Genomic DNA, 15,127 nt, shown 5'->3' on the forward strand with positions numbered 1-15,127 from the left:
CTTTATATTGTCATGCTTAACCACTGTGACTTTTATAACTGCATGCTAGCTGGGGTACAGTAAATTACTGAAAAGCTCTATGAAGATGTCTTTGTGCTTCGCCTGCTGCTTTGTAATCTTCAGTAGTTAAAAAAAGTGTCTTGTATATCATTTCTAGCTTCTTTGGGTATACTAACAGTCTGAAATGCCACTCCTAATAACATTAGGTCATTTTAAACCAAATTCTTGATAGAACAGTCTTTCTTCAGAGTGTTACCAAGCAGGCATTTCTCTAGAATCTACTTCTTATTAAATAGGAGCCTAATAGGCTGTTTAAAACCAATGTGAAAACACCTGTTAGGGGAAGGAAGACAAGTGTTCCAACTTTCTATATTGCAGTCACATTTAAAGACACCTGTTAATGGCATAGTGGAGTCCTTGCCTGTGAGGCTCCTGAGGCAGAGCTGCCCTTTCTAATGCAAATTGGCCTCCTCTTTGTGGAAGCAGCTTATGCCTGCTGTTGGTTGTCTTTTGGGAATGAGATGAGTTCAGAATGGGAAGACCATGGAGAATATTTAAAGTGAATAAAATATTAAAGGACTCAAATTTCAGGAGAAGTGACTTCCCAGTAATGGTCATCTTGGATTAGAAGGTTTTCCTTATGAGATTTTTGGAGAATGGAAACTTAACCCAGCTTTTATTGCTCTGGGAAAAAAAGGTCAAACGTTACCCAACCCCGGAATAGGATAAGGGCACTTTCTACATTTTTCTACTTAGGCTCTCAGCTTCTAGGACAGATTTCCTAACTTAGAATTGTAACGAGTTTTTTATTTTGTTTTGTTTTGTTTTTTTAATTGTAGTCTCTCACTGAGAAATGGGATGGGGGAATACTATACAATAGTGTGCTGACTGCAATATCAAAACTTCTAGACCCTGAATATGAAACAAGAAGAAAGCTCTACCTCTGGTAATGCCTGAGGATATTACAGTTCTTCCATTGTAAAACAGAGGGAGAGGCTTGTTTGAATTACTGAAAAGTTAATAGCATAATCACATTTTTAAAAATGGTAGAAGCTCTTCTCTCCAATGTGATTGAAGCTGGTACTTGGTTAAAAAAAGGAAACAATTTTAAAATAAAATGACATTAATTGAAACATTTACATCAACTTAAAATATATAACTGTACATTTTCTCCAGTTTTTGGCTGTATAGCCAGCATCCAATGTCCTCTGGTTAGAGACTCCTTCATCTTTTTTTTTTGCATAAGCTACATCCATAAAATATATATTATTTTTATATTATTTTTTAGGACCTAGTTTTCTAGATTTATTTTCTGTAACAATCTGAATTCAGAATACTAGATTTTCACATTTTTAACCTTTTTAGAACTGTCTTTTCAGTTACTTGACAGCTGTTTATTTTTGCAACTTTTTATTTTCTAGTTTTTTGGTAATCATTTGACTTAGTTTTCCTAGCAGAGATAACTTTCACGCTCACTCTTCATTTAAGTTATATTGAAGTCATAAATTTACAATGATGAGCATAACCGGCATTAGCAGGCTTGGGAATAAACACAATGACTTGGTAAGCATACATCTCAACTGGGAGGGCAGAAGTTCATGGGCATGCCAAGGAGAGCTTATTAGCTGGAGGCATTCCCTGTGGCAAGGGCATCTGTCAGCATCTGTTAGAAAGGACTGGAGAATGATGGTTAATCTATGCATTGGTTAAAGGGCCTAAAGAAATTTTCTCCTATAATACATTTTTATTGATATGCATAAGTAGCAACTCCTAAAGAAGATTTTTGTAAAATGTTTTCTAGTACAGGTCCTGCAGAACTTGCCTTAATGAACTGCCAATGCTTGCTTATAATCAGCAGACTGTGTCTGCAAACATAATTGGTGTTCTAAAGTATTTTTTCCAATAGTCTAGTTCACACTTTGGTACTATAATTGATTTGTTTATCAGACTTTTTTTTCTTAGATGGGAAGAGATAATGTTTTGGTCTATTCCTCATAGAGTTATCACAATTTTTAAATTAATGACTTGGGGATTTAATGAGCTCTTCTTTCATTTATACATGTTAGAAATACTAAATATCTCTATTAATATTTTTAGTTAATTTTTCCTGTTAAATACTGGTAGTAATGAAGTATGATATGCCAAGGATAGTTTTAAAAAGAAAATAAATAAATATTGCTCCTATTGATACTAAGTCGATATATTTGGAAAATTTTAAGCTGAGAGAGAGAAGCATGCCTGTGAGTGTGTGTAAATACATGTAAATACATACACAGAGGCAAAGAGAGACACAGAAAGAGGCAGAGACACAGAAGGAAAGATAGGCAAAGAAAGAATAAGATACAGAGACAGAGTGATGGATTACATATATATATGTGTGTGTGTGTTTGTGTGTGTGTGTGTGTATGAACACACATAGAAAGAGACAGACAGAAACAGATAACTATAAGAGAAACCAAGAGACACTGAAACATCTAGAGAGGTGGAGGAAGGGCCACCCCAGCAATATTGCTCAAGATTAGTTCCATGGCTGCCCTTATAGAACTGTAGGATACACAGATGAGGAGGTCAGAGGCCTTGGGGAAGCAGGACAGGAAAACAGGCCCAGGTCCCACCAGGAGACACAGTGTCATAATAGGCAATACCAGATATATGAGTAGGTCACAACCTGGGCATTAATTAATGGCTCTGTACCACTTGATGATATTTGTTAAATGTGTTTTTCAGCTCTAAATGTTTTTAAATTTTTTTTTGACCGCAGAAAGGTACTTAAGGAAATATCTGTTGGAGAACTAAATCCAAATGAAACTGTGCAGGCCAATTTGGAAGCCCAGCTCCTCTCCAAGCTGGACCACCCAGCCATTGTCAAGTTCCATGCAAGTTTTATGGAGCAAGATAATTTCTGCATTATCACGGAGTACTGTGAGGTGAGACTCTCCTTTTCTCTTGGAAGTCTTTATAAAAACTTGCTGAATGGTAAAAAGCCTTCTGTAAAGAGATCTTAAAAGTCCAATTATCACACCATAAATTGAACTATAAAGACCTGGGATCCCATGTCTTGCAGCTAAGAATGATTATCTGTAGATAATTGACAAAACTTGTTTCTAAGGAAGGGTTTTTCCCTCCATTGGCAAACTCAGTAAAAACGAATATATTTTAAGGTGGAGGCCAGGTGTGGTGGCTCATACTTGTAATCCCAGCACTTTGGGAGGTTGAAGTGAGAGGATTGCTAATCCAGGAGTTCGAGACCAGACTAGGAAACATAGTAAGACCTCCATCTCTACAGAAAATTAAAAAAATTAGCGGGGCGTGGTTGTATGAGCCTGTAGTTCCAGCTAGCGAAGAGACTGAGGCAGGAGGATTGCTTGAGCCTAGCAGTTCAAGGCTTCAGTGAACTGTGACCATGCCATCGCTCTCCAGCCTGGGCGATAGAGTAAGACCCTATCTCTAAGAAAAACAAAAAACAAAAAGAGGAAATTACTGCAGAAGAATGCTTCAACAATTTTTTGATAGGGGGAAGGGCAAACCTTCTAGAATGGTCTGATGCTTAGACAGACATTTAAATGCCCTAACAGATGCTTGGTTAGAGTAGAGGTATATGTCCTGAGTTTTGGATTCCAGCTCTATGGTTTAATTTCTTCAGTGGAAGTTTGGAAATGGAAATATGGCTTTTTTCCCCACAAGAATTCCTCATATTTATCAATTTGTGGTTTACAGCTTGAAGTATTTACAGTTTTTCCAACCACTCTGAGTTCTATCCAAGTAATAGCTGTGTATTTTACTGAGCCCCAAGGGAGTGTGAAGCTGCTTAGAGAAGTAGGAGAGGGGAAAGTGGACAATGTGTAGCTGCAGTGTGAATCTGTGTGTTTACTCCTGAGACATTACGGAGAGAGGATTGACAGGGCTTGGGTCAGGTAGAGAATACCCAAAGATGACTACGCTCAAAAAGTATCTCCCAGAATATTATGGAAGCTAGGGTTAGCCAAATGCACCTTGGGAGAATTTGGTACTGTTCATACTTTAGGATGAAGTCAGCTTATCACTTGGATGTTGCTGGAGCCCAAAAGACATGAGGAAAAAAAGATGCTCTTTAGAGTAGACGGCAGTTCTGTTTGGGCCAGAAACTTTGGACAACTCGACCTAACTTGAAGGTGCCATTTGTTTGAGAGAGAGAAAAGAAGAGACAGGAGAAAGAAAAGAAGCTCAGAAGGAAAAGGGATAGCAGCGAAAACAACCTTGCCTGCTTTACACATTAGCTGATGTATCACCCAAAATGAAACCAACAGCCAAGTTAAAATATCTGAACAAGTTTGAAATATTCCATGTCTTGGCCATTCCCCTTCAGGTCAGCCTCAGCCTTGCTGGGTATTTTCCCATCTATGTCTTGACCCTGCTTTGCTTGGAGGAAAGTGGACAGGGTGGAGGGTGAGTGGAGAAGAACCAGGTCATTTGGATATCTGCTTGTCCATCATCCAGTGGATTGCTGAGAAAATCAGTAAGATGATGTCAGGTGTGATCAGTGATATTGAATATTTACCCTGGCAAATATGTCACCAATTCATGCAAAACTACAGATACTTGCATATGCATATGTTGCATACTATGATCCACCTGCTATAATTTGTTCATATTTCTTCTTTAGCCTCCTTCAGTTAATAAACTGTGTTATTTTAGAAACAACTGACTCATACTGCTTATAACTATTACTGCTACCTCTATTGCTGCTTTTAGGACATTGACTTTTTCAAAGACTCTTTCCATGTCTTAGAATATTTTAAACTGTAGTCAGCACTATTTCACAGAACTTTCTGTGCTGATGGAAATGGGCTATAGTTGTGCTGTCTAATATAGTAGTCGCTAGTCATATACATGGCTCTTTAGCACTTGCTGTGCGGATAGTGCAGTTGAGGGCCTGGATGTTAAATTTTATTTAAATTTAGTTAGTTTCAATTTAAATAACCATATGTGGCTCCTCGCTACCGTATTAGACATACATAGTATATGTTGCTATAACTTTCTTTCCCTGTATTAATTGAAAAAATTTATAATTTTAATGTAATTTTAAACTACCAGAAATGTTACAAGAATAACACAATGAACTTCCATATGCCCTTTATCCAGATTCCCAAATTGTTATTTTTCCACATTTGCTTTATCTTTCTATCTACATTTTTTTAATGAACCATTTGAGAATAAGTTTCAGACATGATGCTCCTTTGTCCTAAATATAATACAGCTGTGAGTATTTTCTAAGACCAAGGACATTCTTTTATGTAACCATAGTATGGTAATCAAAATCAGGAAGTCAACAGTGATACAATGCTAGTATGAAACCCAGTGGTTCTCAAAGTGTGACCCCAGACCAGTATCATCAGCATCACTTGGGAACTTGCTAGAAATACAAATTCTTTGCCTCTACCCCAGCCAGCTGCATTGAATCAGAAATTCTGGGGGTGGGGTTCTGGCAATCTGTGTTTTGACAAGCCTGACAAATAAGCCCAAAGCATACTGAATTTTGAGAATCACCCATCTAATTCACAGTCTATATTGTCTGAATTACATTCTTAGAAGGGACAGTTCTATAAGATTTTTGTTGTTGTTGCACGGGATCTCATCCGGAATCATCTGTGTTGATTTTTAAATGATGGGTTGTTTCAGTGGGCTGAGCTGCTCTCCCGGGAGGGGCTGTTGCCATGGTGATGGCTGCTGGCAGTGCTGAGAGACAGCTGTGGGGCCACCTGGGCTCTGTGTGCCACTGAGCTGGCAGGTTGCCACTTCCCTGGACTCCTGAGGGGTGACTTGCACAGATTGCTCCGTTCTTGTTAACAGAGATATTTCTCATCATCAGACCCAAATTTACTCTTAACTGGCACAGGGCTGGTGTTATCCTTTTTTTTTTTTTTTTTGAGACGGAGTCTCGCTCTGTCGCCCAGGCTGGAGTGCAGTGGCGTGATCTCGGCTCACTGCAAGCTCCGCCTCCCGGGTTCACGCCATTCTCCTGCCTCAGCCTCCCGCGTAGCTGGGACTACAGGCGCCCGCCACCGCGCCCGGCTAATTTTTTGTATTTTTTAGTAGAGACGGGGTTTCACTGTGTTAGCCAGGATGGTCTCGATCTCCTGACCTCGTGATCCGCCCGCCTCGGCCTCCCAAAGTGCTGGGATTACAGGCGTGAGCCACCGCGCCCGGCCTATCCTTTTTATTAAGGTAAAATAATAGTATAGGAAATGGCAGGTGACCAAAATTGCACCTCATAGAAAAATGCTATCACTACCATTGGAATGGCTTATCTCTTTATCTCCAGATTCCCTCTTCTGTAATTTAATTTGGGGCCTTTCAAGACTGAAATATATAAATGCATTAGTGAGGCGTCTGCATCTACTACCTAACCCTTTGGACACATACATCAGATTATGAGTGTAAAACAGCAGACAACTGAACTCTCATAATTTCTGGTCAAGATTTAACCAAATCTTTGATGGGGAATAGTTCCAAAACTACCAGAATGGCAGAATATTTCAAATATTGGTGTCTTCTATTTTCCTCCATGTAGGAAGGAAATGGAACCACTGCCCATCCTCCACAGTTTCTCACCTTTTCATCTTTGCTTAGGCCATATCCTCTGAGAATGCCCTTCCTCCTAGTCCCACATCTTAAAATCTTACCCTGACTCCCAGGCCCAGCTTAAATGCCACCTCCTCTCTCATAATCAAAGTTTCCAATAAACAAGGTTCCTTTCCCATAAACAAAGCCCCTCATAAACTCCTGGCTAGAAATCACTCCCCACCCCAATCCCAATCCCCTCGACTCTCACAGAATCTTTATCTCTCATGTTACAAAGCACAGTTTACATCATATGAGCCATGTCAGATTCTCAGCATGTGGAATTGATCTTTTTCTGATTCATTTTTCTATCACATCGTGGAGCCACATAGTGAACCACAAAGAAGTTAGCACTCAAGATATTTTTTGATGTATTCTTTACCTCTTGGTTCGAGCTGCCTCCCACCTCATTTCTGTCAAACACTAATGGTAATGATAAAATATTGAATCCTTCTACCTGTTGTATATGTTAAAAGTATTTTGTCCTACCTTACTGTGCTGATATACCTAACAATGTGCTGCACTGGAGACCTGTGAGATACTGCCTGAAAGCCTTCCATTTGGGTGAAGACAAGGCATCTCCAGAAACCTAGGCATTAAATTAGTAGACACACTAGAGAATGGGTGAGATCACATATCTTCAGGAGAGGGTGGTGGTAGTGGTTGTGGTGGAGAGAACATATGATATCAGGGAAAAAGGCAGGAAATGTTGGACTTGCCTATTTTCTGCTTGGTGACATTAACATAGGTAAATAAAAATTTTATCAATGTAGTACTAATTCTCAACATTGGCTGCATCTTAGAATCACCTGAAGAGCTATCAAAAATCCTGAGGCCTGAGGCCCACCTCTGGAAAGTCTGATTTAATTGATCCTCGGGAATGGCCCAGGCATCAGGGTTTTGAGAGTTCTCCAGGTGATTCTAAAATGCAGCCAGGGCTGAGAATGGCAAAATAAATAATTAAAAAAATTCAAAAGGAGAGAATAGTTAGTGTGGAAATAGACAAATAGTCATAAAGGAAAAATTTGTCAGTATTGGTGGAGCACTAAGCAAAGATGAGGCCCAGAGCTGAGAACAAGGAAGTCTGGCCCTGTAGTGAGTGTAGTTTTATGATCAAGCCATTTAGCCTGTTGCTCTTATTCACGAAAATTGCCCGACTTGTTCTCCTTGCTTCCCAGGCAACCTTCTGATCCTAATTTAGCTTTCCATATATGTCTCCTCTAATAGGAAAAAATATGCTGGCTAACCTGAGATGAGTTCCCTATTGCCTTGGCAGTTCTAGCTCTCATTGCATATGAATACGTTGGCAATCTGGATTATTTATTGATGCCTTATGAACTTGAAGTTCACAATGGCAATTGTAATCAAGGGACTTTCCAAAAGCCATTACTGAGCTCCAGATCTGTGTCAGATACAATTATAGTCATTGTGTGGCATAACAGAGATAATATGATAATATTTAATGAATTGTCAGGTAGGATTAATGATTCATTTATATCAGTTGCTAAAATACAAGGGGGAGTGTGGTACGTGTTATGGGAAGGGTATGGTTAAAGTGCTGTGGGGGTAGTAGGAGAGAGAAATGACTTCTGACCATGGGAACCATGAAGGGGCTAGCATTCTATTTGAGTTCGCAGTACGGGAAAGATTTGGCCAAGAAGAATAGAGCAAGGACATTTCAGCTAAATGGAATGATGTGATAAAAGGCTCAGAGGTAGAAAAGCATGGGATGTGATTTAGGAACCCAGTACTTCACCTTTAATTGTAATATGTTTGCAGTTAAATACATTCCCTAATTTTAACAACTTATATAATCATAGTATAATTATCAAAACTAGGAAAATTAATATTTTACTAGTTTTCCCCTTTATGCCTTTGGTCTATTCTAGGATCCAATCCAGGATTCTGCATTGCATTTAGTTCTATTTCTTTAGTCTCCTCTAATCTGTGACAATTTCCCTTTCCTGCCTTGTTTTTTATGAATTTGACACTTTTGATGGGTAACTGGCAAGCTATTTTGTAGAATGTCTCTCAGTTTGGGTTTGTCTAATGTTTTATCACGATTAGATTGAGGTTACATATTCTTGGCAAGACTACTACAATAGTAGTATTGTATTCTTCTCAGTACATCATATTAAGGGGTACCAGCTGTATCTTATTACTGATGATGTTAACTTTGATCACTTGGTTAAGGTTCTGTCTTGTGGGGTTTTTCACTGTAAAGTTACTATTTTTTCCCTTTGAAATTGATAAATATCCTGGGTAAGATAGTTTGAGAGTTTTCTATTAATAATAGCCTGTTTCTTTTCAAATCTTCACTCATTAATTTTAGTCTCTTTCAGTGGAAGTTGCCTGTGGCGATTCTTACTCTCTATTCTTTACCTAATTGTGATTATATATTTCTCTCATTCTTTCTGTATTTACTAATTGGTATTCCACTGTAAGGAAGAGCTGCTGCTTCTCCTCCATCCATGTATTTTTTCAGTTACTTATTTATATTAGTATGAACTCATGGATTTTAAAATATTATATGGGTTACACCCAGTACCGTCACTGTTTATTTTGTTGCTCAAATTGTTCCAACTTTGGCTAATGGGGTTCCTTCAGACTGGCTCCTATGTCTTTTTAACATGCCCCTATCCTTTTTTGAGGAGAAGTAAATTCTTGCTTATTAATTCCATTTTACAGATGAAGAAACAGGACCCCAGAGACTGGAGTGATTTTCTGACTGTTAAATCCAGGGCAGAACTAGGACCAGGGGTATTGGGATAGCTGCTCCTTTTCTTGGCTTATTCTCAATTATTTTCTGTGTCTTTATCCATCTCTATTTCTATAATACATATACATATTCACATAAACTATTTGTACACAAATGCGAATTTTAATGTGATGATATGATTATTTTCTCTCAATGGAAGACTAGATAGGGTTTTAAATAGTGGAAAGTGTGTAGACTTTGGCATCTTCTATTCAAATCTTTGTCCATTTCCTTCAGCAAATTATTTCATTTCTATGACCCGTTTTTCTTAAGAGAGTATAACATGTATTTTGTTTTTAAAGGAATTTGAAATAATGAATGTTGAAAAAGTGACTATCAGAGCTTTCCTCCTAGATTTTCAATAATGAAAGTTATTATAATTCTTCGTTATTTCACTGTTACTCACCCCCCTTTCCTCCCTCCAGCTGTTTTCTAGAAGTAAAGCTAGTTTTTACCTCTGAGATTTTGTCGTGCAGCCTTTAGTATGAGGATTCATGCCAAAAGGAAGAAATATGCAAATTCTTTTTTTTTTTTTTTTTTTTAGACAGGGTCTCACTTCATTGCCAGGCTGGAGTGCAATGAATGGCACACTCTCGGCTCACTGCAACCTCCGCCTCCCAGGTTCAAGCAATTCTCCTGCCTCAGCCTCCCGGGTAGCTGTGACTACTGGCGCGTGCCACCACGCCCAGCTAATTTTTGTATTTTTAGTAGAGATGGGGTTTCTCCATGTTGGCCAGGTTGTTCTCCATCTCCTGACCTTGTGATCCACCCACGTCAGCCTCCCAAAGTGCTGGGATGACAGGCGTGAGCCACCGTGCCCGGCCGCAAATTCTTAACCACTAATAGGCCTGATAGTAACTTTGAGGCAAGTACTTTCCGAACTGATTGTACTATAAAACGGAACATTTGAAATTTCCTCATATGTTTCTTTTTTATGCAAAAGTATTTAAACAAACCAAGTAAGCGGGTTGAGTTTTGCAATCTTGAATCTCTAGTGCGTGTCAATAGACTATTACAAGTAAATTTGGCAATGACGTGCAGCCACCAGGCTTACTAGTTCTCAGAGGGTCCTTGTAGAACTTCATATTGGGTGTGTTATGTCTCGTATTAGAAACAAATCCTTTTCTGTGCTTCAGAGCCACTGCTTATAGTCCTGAAGCCTGTTTGGGACCACCACCCCCCAGAATTGGTTATTTATAGATGAGGGACACCCCTGGAATTTGACCATTGTGACATTGATTGGTGATCATCCTTCCTACTGTGAACTCAAATCAGGCATCCACACATTGGGGCTGTCCACACCTCAGGACTGTCTTCAGTGGTTTGCATTGCTGGGATTGCTGCTGATTGAAGGAACTAAGCATTGTTTTCAGAGTGGTGGGTCCCATCGGGGCCCTCTGATTTTCCTGGGCAGCTCCATCTAGGAGTAGGTAGGCCTCCCTGAATTTATCCTGTGTCAATTCTATGGGTCTAGATTTTGTCCAGTTGGGGAAGGCTGTAAATAATACGAGTGTCTAATGTTTTTATATACCTAAACTGATCCATTTGTGATTTTTATAAGTATCAAAATTAAAGTCATTTGGTTTGTTCCATTTACTTTCTTTCTTAAACTATGAAATATTTTGACCTTTTAATGAAAAACAATAAAAAATAAGACCACTGATTTTTACCTAAAATTGTTAAATCTAACAATTGAAAAGCAAAACTAGTTTCATTTAAAAGAAATGCACTAATGCACTAATAGAAAGCAATCTGCAAACCCAGTAGAGTTTATGACATTTGGGGTAAGGCTTTGGCTGTCATATGAATTTATATAAATACAAGTGTTTAAAAATAGAATCACACTAATTTATTTCAAATGGTTTTTTTTAAAAAACCCTGTGCTTTATAGATAAAAGCATTATTTCACATTATTTCATATCAAGAATAAGTTCTGCCATTTCTTATTCATCTACATTTACCTCAGCAAAAATAACACTATCTCTAAAAGAATTTGAAAAAAATACTAACTAAACTCAAGAAGTTCATTTATATTATTAGAAATGAAAATCATAATACTGCATGGCATTCTTCAGTACCTATTTAGAAGCTGTTTTTTTTCTTGTTTTGCTTTTAAGAGCATAATGTGGCTTGACATTTCCCCCACATTTTATGCAGTCTCTTAAAGTGCACTTCCAAAATTCTAAGAAAATGTCCTGGGGTTGTACAATATAATGACAAAGGATCTCCTCCCTCACTGCCTTTACCTCCATTTATTGGTATTCTCCTAAGTAATGAAACAGAGTTTCAAAAACATGTTATTGTAAAATGACTCTTATTCAACCCTGCCTTTCTCAAGTACATCTTTTGCCTTTGGAGTTGTTCAAATTTTAGACAAAATGTTTCCACTGACAGGATAAATATTAAGTACATGGCCTGTTTATATTATTGCCTAGCATCATGCCTCAAAGTTTGTTCCATGGACCACCTGCCCTAGAGTCATGAAGGATGCTTGTTGAAAATACAGATTCCTTGGGTCTATGTGGATTTACTGAGTTGGAGTTATTGTTGCTAATGTCTAGGGATATGCATTTTAAACAAGCAACTTGGAAGATTCTGATGTATAAAATTTGAGGTCCACTGGAAGGATGCTTATTTAATGGAGATATGGTAGGCTATGAAGAACAGCATTTAAAATGTCAATCCAGTGAATTAATAAGGGAAGCTTTTTCATTATTTTATTTTGTTTTATTTTGCGATGGAGTCTTGCTCTATTGCCCAGTCTTGAGGGCAGTGATGGGATCTTGGCTCACTGTAACCTCTGCCTCCTAGGTTCAAGTGATCCTCCTACTTCAGCCTCCTCCCGAGTAGCTGGGATTACAGGCGTGTGCCACCATGCCTGGCTAATTTTTGTGTTTTTAGTGGAGACGGGGTTTCATCATGTTGGCCAGGCTGGTCTCGAACTCCTGACCTCAAGTGATCTGCCTGCCTTGGCCTCCGAAAGTGCTGGGATTACGGGCATGAGCCACTGCACCCAATCTGCATTTACTGAGTCAGAGTTATTGATGATAATGATAATGATAATTGATGATAATAGGGATATGCATTTTAAACAAGCAACTTGGAAGATTTTGATGCATAATATTTGAGGTCCACTGGAAGAATGCTTATTTAATGGAGATATGGTAGGGTATGAAGGAAGAGCATTTTAAGTTGTCAATCCAGCGAATTAATAACGGAAGCTTTTTCATTTTAAAATAAAAAGTAGGACAGAATAATTTTTGAAGTTCCTTTTAGCCTTAAACATTGCAGGGATTTTTTTGTTTTTGTTTTTGTTTTAAATTCAGGCTTCTGAGAATGCTCTTCTTTTGTCTTTTAAGGTTGTAAGTGCTTTGATTGCCAATGTTAATACAAGGATTAATTTTTAAAATCAAATCCTTTTGGGATTTAAAATTTGATAATAACAATCAAAGGTGGGGTTAAGAACACTGAATTTGGGTTGTTCTTCATTTCTTTAAAGCCTCGGCATTTCAAAGGCAATCTGTCGTTGGCTAACTGGGGTGGTGAAAGGAGGAGATACTATTAATCCATCAAATGTTACAGTTTGGGTTACAGATTTTCAAAACCTTAGAAGTTAACATCAAATCTCTTATTGCAACCTTCAAGGGATAATCTTAGTGAAGGAAAACATTTTTTGATAGCTGTATAGACTTAGGGCAATATTAATTTTGGGTCAGTTAAAGTCAATACATTTTTCATGAAAGTTATTTTAGCAATAAAAGTCACTATTAAATATTTCTCAAGGACAAAGTTAAGAAAACAGAATATACTTACAGATATTGTAATAAGAATTTCTTAGACCAACACATTACATTTCATCAAAAACATTAGCTTTTTACTTCAAAGACAGCTTAGAGAAAGAAAGTAATGCTTTTCATATTGCTGAGTTAAAATCAGACTAAAAACTGCATTTCTTTGTAGTGTCAAATCATAATTTGTTGTGTCTAAATCTTTGAGTGACTTGTCTATCATAATTAAATCATTAGAAAAAATCAGAGGTTTTTGTTTATTTTTTGTGTTTTTTGAGATTGGGGTTTCATTCTGTCACCAGGCTGGAGTGCAGTGGTGCAATCATAGCTCACTGCAGCCTCAGTCTCCTGGACTCAAATGCTCTTCCCACTCCAGGCTCGCAAGCAGCTGAGAATATAGGCATGACACCAGGCTGGGCTAATTTTAAAATTGTTTTTTATAGATGGGATCTTGCTATGTTGCCCAGGCTGGTTTCAAGCTCCTGGCGTTAAGTGATCATCCTACCTCATACCTCAGCCACCTGAATTACTGGGATTACAGATATGAGTGATTGCATCTGGCTGTGTTTATTAAAGAACACAGTAAATGCAAAACAAATAGTTTTTCTTGAGGATAAACATGTAAAATGGAAATAGGAAGAATAACTTAAGAAGCACAAGACACAGATCTTGGATTAATTTAATCTTTCAGTGTTCTCTCTTCCTGTTGATTTCACATAGCCCTTGCTTAATGCTAACAACAGATATCTTTCTTCTTTTTAAAGTTCTACCCAGAAGGCAATGGGGAGTTTGGCTATTTCCTTTGGACATTTCACTTTGAGGCCTGTTATTGAAGGCCCTTTTCTGGTTTTTCCTTCAATAGTCTAAATATATATTTATTTAATTACAGGAAATCAGGCACTTAATATCAATGCAGGAAACAGACACACAACTTTTACCCACATCTGTTGTTCTGCATCTCTCCTTCCACTTGAAAGATTGTAAGCAGGTGATTGTCAGACCAACAATAAATGTCACTCAGAGAGCATGCATCCATATGGCAAGGTAACCCAGAAAACATAATTATGCTCATTCACAAAAAATAAAGAAGTTGATATAAAATGTATAGAATTTAATATTTCTTTAACACAGTTTAAAAATGACAATAGGATGTGAAAAGCAGCATTGCAGTTTGGGGATAAATTCCTGATAGGAACGCTACTTTAATGCACAAATATCTCCAAATTTTAGTATTATAACTGTTAAAATAAAAACTTTAAATAAATTGAATTTACCAAAGTTTACTTGCACACACACACAAAAAATTTCTTGAATTGGGCAAACTTCAGAACTAGAAGAAGTTCAGAGAGCTCTTTCTGCCCAGCAACCTGAGCAATGAGCCTTTATAGGATGGACACAAAAGCAAACCAGAGAAATCATTTGATTAGCTATAGCTAGGCATTTGCCTTATTTGGGCATGGTGTGATGATTTGGCTGCCTGTGATTGGCTGAAACTCAGCTATTTGTTCTGTGTATTGGTTTGTTTACATACTACGTTAGGGTGAGGTTTGCTGCACAGGAATGCAAGGTATGGAGGCAGCTTCAGGCCAAATTTAAGTTAATTTAACAATTTCTCCCTATTAGTCAGTCTCTCAAAATTGGGCATTGATGCCACTCTGTCACCATTGTCATGGACTTGTTTGGTCTTGATATGAAATACATAATTCATGGCATCAGGCTAGTTGAATGATTCCTTATGTTCTCTTTGTGTTTTTGTTGTTTTAACAGTAGTGAGACCATTTGATGTACAACAGATGGCTGTATATGAGCATTTAAGACACTTGAGAGAATATAGAACATCAGGGAGACTATTGTGATGGTTATCAGGAGGATAATACTAAGAGAGTGAAGTGTATTCCTTAACAGAGGCCACCATGAACCAAAACAATTATAATAAAATGAATCAAAAAAATGAGCCAGAAGAGGAATCTACTTGTTTTAA

At 37.8% G+C, this 15,127-nt stretch overlaps 1 protein-coding gene and 1 long non-coding RNA gene across 35 annotated transcripts in view; both read left to right on the plus strand.

Annotated features, from left to right (window-relative positions):
• Positions 1-15,127, plus strand: part of NEK11 (NIMA related kinase 11) — a 323,672-nt gene that overhangs the window by 51,253 nt on the left and 257,292 nt on the right. For all 34 annotated transcript variants that reach the window (XM_063704183.1, XM_063704186.1, XM_063704189.1 and 31 more), the window contains one exon: positions 2,762-2,927. In XM_063704183.1, the coding sequence (XP_063560253.1) occupies positions 2,762-2,927 (166 nt within the window). The remainder of the gene's footprint in view (positions 1-2,761; positions 2,928-15,127) is intronic.
• LOC129532675 (uncharacterized) lies at positions 10,584-15,123 on the plus strand. Its single transcript, XR_008678515.1, has 3 exons — positions 10,584-10,788; positions 14,036-14,190; positions 14,914-15,123. It is a non-coding gene; the product is annotated as an uncharacterized lncRNA (long non-coding RNA).

This window comes from Gorilla gorilla, chromosome 2 (assembly GCF_029281585.2).
Source record: "Gorilla gorilla gorilla isolate KB3781 chromosome 2, NHGRI_mGorGor1-v2.1_pri, whole genome shotgun sequence".
Lineage (NCBI taxonomy): Eukaryota > Metazoa > Chordata > Mammalia > Primates > Hominidae > Gorilla > Gorilla gorilla.